Source organism: Sinocyclocheilus anshuiensis, unplaced genomic scaffold (genome assembly GCF_001515605.1).
Source record: "Sinocyclocheilus anshuiensis isolate Anshui unplaced genomic scaffold, SAMN03320099.WGS_v1.1 scaffold2803, whole genome shotgun sequence".
Classification (NCBI taxonomy): domain Eukaryota; kingdom Metazoa; phylum Chordata; class Actinopteri; order Cypriniformes; family Cyprinidae; genus Sinocyclocheilus; species Sinocyclocheilus anshuiensis.
This window is the reverse complement of record NW_015551013.1, coordinates 25,031-33,477: the sequence shown is the minus strand read 5'-3', so window position 1 is coordinate 33,477 and position 8,447 is coordinate 25,031. Positions and strand designations below refer to the sequence as shown.

General features: G+C 42.8%; 1 protein-coding gene across 1 annotated transcript in view; it reads right to left on the bottom strand.

The window, feature by feature from the left end:
- LOC107661081 (TRIO and F-actin-binding protein-like) overlaps nucleotides 1–5,931 on the bottom strand; it is a gene marked incomplete at its 5' end in the record, with an annotated part of 8,870 nt that extends 2,939 nt beyond the window's left edge. The window contains 6 exons of the mRNA XM_016450527.1: nucleotides 1,043–1,129; nucleotides 1,664–1,777; nucleotides 2,196–2,355; nucleotides 2,541–2,643; nucleotides 4,187–4,376; nucleotides 5,491–5,931. Coding sequence (XP_016306013.1) covers nucleotides 1,043–1,129; nucleotides 1,664–1,777; nucleotides 2,196–2,355; nucleotides 2,541–2,643; nucleotides 4,187–4,376; nucleotides 5,491–5,931 — 1,095 coding nt within the window. The remainder of the gene's footprint in view (nucleotides 1–1,042; nucleotides 1,130–1,663; nucleotides 1,778–2,195; nucleotides 2,356–2,540; nucleotides 2,644–4,186; nucleotides 4,377–5,490) is intronic.
- Between the last annotated feature and the right edge of the window lie 2,516 nt (nucleotides 5,932–8,447).

The window sequence follows — 8,447 nt, the reverse complement described above, 5'->3', positions numbered from 1 at the left end:
ACCAGCAGACTGAAGGACAGCTTCATGCATCAGGCTGTCAGGAAGCTGAACGCACCACGCACCTCTGACCCCCAGACCCCCCCCAGCTCCCACATCCCCAGGTCCTTCCACTCCCCCCTCCCACTAACAAACTGGGACCAGAAAGCTTTTTGTCACTTTAATCAGTCTGAATAAGCTCTTTGCACTACAATCATTATATCTGCACTGTTTGTTTAATTCACTGGTTTGCACTCTATCTGCCATGTGCCTTGTGCTGCTTTATTTATTTTTTTACGTGACCTTATTTGTATATTTGTATAGTTGTATTTTATATTTAATCTGTATCTATCTGTATTTATGTTCTACTGTTAGTGTTATCTGTATGCACCAAGGGTCTGAGAGTAACGCAATTTCAATTCTCTGTATGTATGTGCTGTACATGTGGAAGAATTGACAATAAAGCAGACTTGACTTGACTTGACTTGAGTTACACACATACACACACAGAAAACGCGTTACACATGCATTACACACGAGAAACAGATTTGTTACACATTAGACACGCATTACACATGGGACACATGTTGGATATGCGCACACACACGAAACACAAATGAGTTACACGGACACACACGTTACACACAGGAAACTCTTGTTACACAGGACACACACACACACACACACACAGGAGGAAACACACTGACACGCGTTACACACGGGAAATGTGATGCACACAGACACGCATTACAAACAGGAAACAACTACACACATAATATATATGAACACAAACACGCACTACGCACTACACACGAACACACACAAGCATTACACACACACACACACACACACACACAACACACACACACACACACACACACACACACACACAGACACAGACACAGACACACACACACACAGACACACACAAGCATTACACACACACACACACACACACACACACACACAGACACAGACACAGACACACACACACACACACAGACACACACAAGCATTACACACACACAGACACAGACACACACACACACACACACAGGTGTGTTACCGTGGTGAGGAAGTACAGCTGGTTGCGGAGGCTGTTGAGCTGTTTGTGTAAGTACTGCAGTTCATTCTCTCGCACACGCAGCAGCACCTGCCACACACACATGATCAATGCAGCACTTGAGATGAAGAAACAAAACACAGCAGAGGTTTGATTTCAAGCAGAAACACTTCAAACATTATTTAAAGTAGGGCTGGGCGATACGGCCAAAAAAATTATCACCATAAAATTTTCCATATCGGTCGATATCGATAATCACGACAAATGTCAAATCTTTATTTCTTTGAAATTTAACGGCAGATTTTTGCTCCTGAATGAAAGTTGTAAAAACCAGGCAGTTAATTGTGGTTTTAAATGACTTTCCACACTTTCCAAACAAGTGAACGATTGAGGTAAAATACTGAGGTAGAATCTGCTGAAATTAAGTACATGTACAAGTAGTGTTCTTTTATTCATTTGTAGCGCTTGTTTTTTGACATTCCTTGACAAATAGGGCTAGTTATTACAAATTGATCTGATTCTGAATCACTAGCTCTTGATTAGTTTGTGGTTATATCATGTGCATTGCATGTGACAGGAACTCATTCCCATGTTACAGTGGGTGATATGCAGTCACTGTGTCACCTGTGTCTCACACCACGACCTCTCAGTGCTGCTGTCAGTCAGTCCGTCTGACCCTTGACCTGTGACCAGAGACCGAATGACCTTCACCTCCTCCGACAGACGCGCCTGCAGATCCTACACACACACACACACACATAAAATTAATGCTGCACGTTCACACACAACGAACCCATTCAGCCTCAGACTGCAAAACGAGGTAACTGCAAGATTAAAACACCAATAATATCCAGAATAAATAGATTCTGTGCATATGCAGGACTTTTAATTATAAGCAAGCCTGAAATACACCGGGACTCTTATTTTGAAGTGTCTGTGCTTCACTACACACAGCTGCGCCAGATGAAAGATCTCTTTCCACATGTGAGAATATTAATCTGCAGTATTCATTGATTGCCTGTAGAATGTGTGTTTTTCATATTTGTTTAATGATATAATAGACTTTTAAAGCGTAATAATGATGTAACGGCGTTCCGTCACTCCTTCTGTTTGATTTTAGCTGTGCTCAAACTGAAGTTCTTGTGGTGTGTCTGACCTGGTTGTCTCTCTTCAGCTGCTCCATCTGCATGTCTTTCTGGCTCATCAATCGGTCCGTGTCCAGGCTGTGCTGCTGCGCTCGGTTCAGCTCCACACACTTCTGAGAGTATCGCTCCGACAGAGACGCCAGCTCACGCCGCAGAGACGCCAGCTCCACCCTGCACACACACACACACACACATTATAACACACACATTATAACACACACACACACATTATCACACACACACACACACACACACACACACACACACACACACACACACAGAGAGAGAGAGACACAGACAGATGAACTCCAGATGCCACTCCTGCAGCGCACGCATGCGTGTGTGTGTGTACTCACTGTTGCGGTTTGTCGAGCATGTGAGAATCCTTCCCATGAGCATCTCCGAGTTGTGTGGTTTTCTCCAGCTCTTCTCTGTGTGCTTTCTGTAACGCCTCCATCACTGACAACACAAACACACTCCATTACACACGTTATAACATTTTGAAAATAGAAATATGAGATGAAATGATACGTTTAATTATGAAATTAAAACCGCCAGTAGCCGTCTTAATGAGTGAGTCACAGAAGCGTTCATTCAAATGATTCGTTCAAAACAGCTGATTCGTTCTGGAACTAGGTAAGAATGAGTCACTGAGTCACTCCAGCGGTTGGTTCAGTGAAAGTGTTCAGTGTGTTGCTCGAGACGCTGCGGCTGAACTGAACTGCTGGAAATACTGCTTAATATTGTACATTATAAATATAACCTTTGCCAACATATCTTCAATTCTGGGTGCCAGAGAAACATCGCTACTTGATAAAAGGGATTTGTGACATTAAAGCACTATGATTTGAGAGGCAAATGTCAGCGAATTTAAAGTGTGACATGAGACGAATCACTAACGGTTATTTTAATTTAGTGTCAGACTTAAGCTAAGTTTGAGAACAAATAAAGACGCTTGCTGTTTTCCACATTACTCTCTCTCTCTAGATATTTAGCTAATGTGTTCATACTTTTCCTTTTTGAAGTGGCGACACCCTGGCCTTGTAAATACTGAATACAGCAAATCTCCTTTATGAATGCAGTCAGTGTGGAAGTGTTTCTGATCTGGGCAGATTCTCTCGCTCTCTGTATTAGATATACATAGTCATGTTTTAATTTAGTCAGGCAAGTGTTTAGGTGTGTGACTGGAGTGGGAGTCATGCGAGAGTCATTTGACTGGAGCGGGAGTCATGAGAGAGTCATGTGACTGGAGCGGGAGTCATGAGAGTCATGTGACTGGAGAGCGGGAGTCATGAGAGTCATTTGACTAGAGCAGGAGTCATGAGAGAGTCATGTGACTGGAGCGGGAGTCATGAGAGAGTCAAGTGACTGGAGCGGGAGTCATGAGAGAGTCAAGTGACTGGAGCGGGAGTCATGAGAGAGTCAAGTGACTGGAGCGGGAGTCATGAGAGAGTCAAGTGACTGGAGCGGGAGTCATGAGAGAGTCATTTGACTGGAGCGGGAGTCATGAGAGAGTCATTTGACTGGAGCGGGAGTCATGAGAGTCATGTGACTGGAGTGGGAGTCATGCGAGAGTCATTTGACTAGAGCAGGAGTCATGAGAGAGTCATGTGACTGGAGCAGAGTCACGTGACTGGAGCGGGCGTCCTGAGAGAGTCACGTGACTGGAGCGGGAGTCGTGAGAGTCACGTGACTGGAGCGGGAGTCATGTGAGTGGAGCGGAGTCACGGGACTGGAGCGGGAGTAATGCGAGAGTCATTTGACTGGAGCGGAGACGCGCGACTGGAGCGGGAATCACGCGAGTGGAGCAGACACACGCGACTGGAGCGGGAGTCACGGGACTGGAGTGGAGACATGCGACTGGAGCGGAGTCACGGGACTGGAGTGGAGACATGCGACTGGAGCGGAGTCACTGGACTGGAGCGGAGACACGGGACTGGAGCGGAGTCATGTGACTGGAGAGCAGCCGGTGAAGCTCCGCCCACAGTGATGAGTGGCGTACCTCGTGCAGTGGTGTCGCTATCCTCCTGCAGCAGTGCGTCTCTGTCCCGCTCCAGCGCTCTGATCTGCTGCGTGTGCTGCTTCTCCAGCTCCTCCAGCGCCACCCTGTGCACACGCTCCATCTTCTGCAGCACCTCCCCGCAGCATGCCCCCCGCAGAGCCCCCCGCTGCTGCTGCCTCAGACACACCACCTGCAGGAGAGACAGAGAGTGGGGTAAAGCCTCCTGCAGGAACTGCACAGGAAGTGTGAAAACACACACACACACACACACACACAGAGAAGCACAAATGACCGTCAATTAGCATTATAAAACAGTCATTTGTTCTGACAATCGCCATGTTAGCCCTTATAACGCATAAGCCATTTTCAGTTTTGACCAGGTGGGCCGTGAGCTTATGAAACAGTCAAAAATGTACTGTATCTGATAAATAACTTCTCATTCATGAGTGAATGTGTAAACATTTCAACGTTTCGCATTCTACCATGTTTTCACCAAAAAAAATAAGAGATTGTTTCGAATTTTTAAATAATGCTTCAACTAAATCAAAACCAGCGTGATGCAGGAAAAAAAAAATCGACATTTATGATATATATTTGAATTTATCATATGCAATTCATAAAAAGGTATGAAAAATACAAAAATGTATTCAAATTCCTTTGAACTTTAACTCAATTTATGAAAACTACATACATAAAACAAATACTACACTACATATTTTACATATTTACATATGATGAAGGTTCAATTTTGCATGCTGCAATGGTTAATCAAAAAAATGTGTATGAGATATGTGAAAGAGGCTCAAAAAATTGTATAAATATATTTTGTAAAAGTATTTTTCAAATGTAGCTAACAACAGTGTATTTTTATATTGGAATATCCTAAAATGGTCTATGAGCTGCTCTACAGCAGAACTGAATTTTGTTTGCATCACTGACACACTATTTACTGGTCGACACTGTAAAGCTGCTTTGACACAACTGTCAAATTATCGTTTAAAGCGCTGTAGAAATAAAGGTGACTTGACTTGTAAAATTAAAGTTGGTATCAGAGTCAAAATTGACCCAAGTTATATCTCTGAAAGACACTTTCCCACAAATATCTAAAAAAAATAAATCAAGTGTATTTTGATAGTCTGGACGTGTTTTCATAGTAAAATTGGTGCGTTTTTAAGAATTCTTTCAGGTTTCTTCAGCTCAGAAACGCCCTGAATGCGCTATACAAGGGTTAATGGTGTCTCTGTGTTCTATTCAGTTCTCATAAAGTCATTCATGAGAGCATATAGACTTTGTTCACGCACTACCTCCCTCTCCAGCGCCTGATTGGCTGACGAGCCCATCAGCGGGAGTGACCTCGTCTCTTTGAGTGGCAGCCGCTCAAACTCCGCCCACTTCCTCTCAATCTCCTCCTCTATCCGTCTCTGTTCGGACAGCTGCCCCGCCCCCTTCCGTGACAGCACCGCCTCCCACTGGTTGTGGGCGTCGTCACACGGCCGCTCCTCCTGCCATTGGCTGTGCTCTCTCACCTGCCCCTCCCCCGACTCTCTCTGATTGGCGGAGGCAGGAGTAGAGGGCGTGGCTACAGGTGACAGCTCAACATAGTCAAATTTGCTGTGGGCGGGGTTTGCGGTGGCGGAGGAGGCCTCTGATTGGCTGCGGAGGCGGAGGGATGAGGAATGACGGGCGTTTTCTTTATCGCTGCTGCAGATGGGAAGCCTGAAACACACAAGCACAGATTCACCACGTCAACGACTCATTAGTGTCTCAACAGCACTGCAGCTAATGAGTGGAGTCGATTAACCTGCTGATCATTAGATCGTAATCATGCTCAGTGCTCTCCATCAAACTGACGTCTATTTAATCGACACGTGGCTCAAAATAAAAAGGCTCTGAAATAAAGCGGTGATTAGAAAAAGACACTGACTGAAGCAGAAAAATTACAGATTGAAAAATCAATCAAGAAATATAGTTCTATAGTAATAAAACCATTGTAAAATAAAAAAACAAAATGTAATAAATGATAATAATAGTAATAAGCATTATTATTCTTATGACTTAAACATTTTTATTTTATGAAATTTTGAAAAATAATAAATAGAAAATCATATTACTATTGTCGAAATAAAAAAATATTTAACAAAAACAATATCAGTTAAATATGTAAAAAGCAACAGTAATACGACTATTATACTGTAATATAAAAAGTGAGTATAATAAGTATTATTATGACTGCACTGTATTGACTATTTTGACAATAACAATAATGCTTATTTAAATATTTTTAGTTTATTAACTAACATTAATAGAACTATTATTCTTTAAAAATTAGTATATAATTAATAATTATTACTGTTATTAAATATATTTATATAATTATATTATAAAATGTTATAAATGTTACTATTGTATTGTAAAATAAAAATAAGTGTTTAACAATAATAATAGTTATTATTGAAAAAATTTTTTTTCGCAAACCATTGTTTTTGATAACCTTATTTTGCAGAACAAGAGGTAAAATTATACTAACATTCATGGCTGTCTTCATTTCTGTGCTGTCACTGTGTGAGTGTGTGTGTGTGTGTGTGTGAGTGTGTGCGCATGAGAGAGTGTGTGTGTGTGTGTGTGTGAGAGAGAGAGTGTGTGTGTGTGAGAGAGAGAGTGAGTGTGAGTGCGTGTGTGTGTGTGTGAGAGAGAGAGAGAGTGTGTGTGTGTGAGAGAGAGAGTGAGTGTGAGTGCGTGTGTGTGTGTGTGAGAGAGAGAGAGAGTGTGTGTGTGTGAGAGAGAGAGTGAGTGTGAGTGCGTGTGTGTGTGTGTGAGAGAGAGAGAGAGTGTGTGTGTGTGAGAGAGAGAGTGAGTGTGAGTGCGTGTGTGTGTGTGTGAGAGAGAGAGAGAGTGTGTGTGTGTGAGAGAGAGAGTGAGTGTGAGTGCGTGTGTGTGTGTGTGAGAGAGAGAGAGAGTGTGTGTGTGTGAGAGAGAGAGTGAGTGTGAGTGCGTGTGTGTGTGTGTGAGAGAGAGAGAGAGTGTGTGTGTGTGAGAGAGAGAGTGAGTGTGAGTGCGTGTGTGTGTGTGTGAGAGAGAGAGAGAGTGTGTGTGTGTGAGAGAGAGAGTGAGTGTGAGTGCGTGTGTGTGTGTGTGAGAGAGAGAGAGAGTGTGTGTGTGTGAGAGAGAGAGTGAGTGTGAGTGCGTGTGTGTGTGTGTGAGAGAGAGAGAGAGTGTGTGTGTGTGAGAGAGAGAGTGAGTGTGAGTGCGTGTGTGTGTGTGTGAGAGAGAGAGAGAGTGTGTGTGTGTGAGAGAGAGAGTGAGTGTGAGTGCGTGTGTGTGTGTGTGAGAGAGAGAGTGAGTGTGAGTGCGTGTGTGTGTGTGTGTGAGAGAGAGAGTGAGTGCGTGTGTGAGTGCGTGTGTGTGTGCGTGCGTTAGGGCTGAACGATTTTGGAAAATAATCTAATTGCGATATTTTTTTTTACCAATATTGTGTAAGGATAAAAGAAATTAAGATACTTCTGAGACAGACAATACACACACAGTGCATTAACATACAGACATCTGTTTCTGCATCTCACTGAGAGAAAATGCGGGAAAACGTCTCTCACATATGCATCAGTTCCGATACTTTGATCTCCTGAGAAACAGACAATACACTGGCATCTTCAAGAAACCCCACAGAGTGGTGGTGCAGGAAACGCCTCTCTCACATATGCATGAGTGCCTTTTCATCTGCTCCCTCCACTGGATTCACTCAGAATGGTCAATAGTATAATGTTCTAAATGAATGCAAATTAAGATTTACAGTCATGTTTGGTTTAATTTGAATAGTGTCAGGGTGAGTGGTACAATGGTCTTAATCTTGCAAAAGTAGACTAAAAGATAATACAGATCCTAAGAGTTAAGAGATACTTTGATTACTGTAGAGGGTCATTCCATGCAAATTACCTTCTGTTCCCATTGAGGTGCAAACCACCCAGGTCTGAATGCAAATTCCAATTGTTTGTACATGCCTCCATTTGGGGGATGTTTTATCTTGGTTTTGTATTTAAAGGATTTCAGCAAAAGTGTCGGGGCCTTCTGTAGCCGGAATGAGCCCGTGGTATGAAGTGTGTTCACAAACTTCATACTATATATTTTTCTAAAAGTCAGGTATGCATCTTACTCTTAGACTCATCTTTGAGAATTTGATGTCTTGTATTGATTTGATATCTTTGAATTGGCTGTATAATTGGCATAATACATATTTACCTGACTGATAATAAATTGTTACATTTGA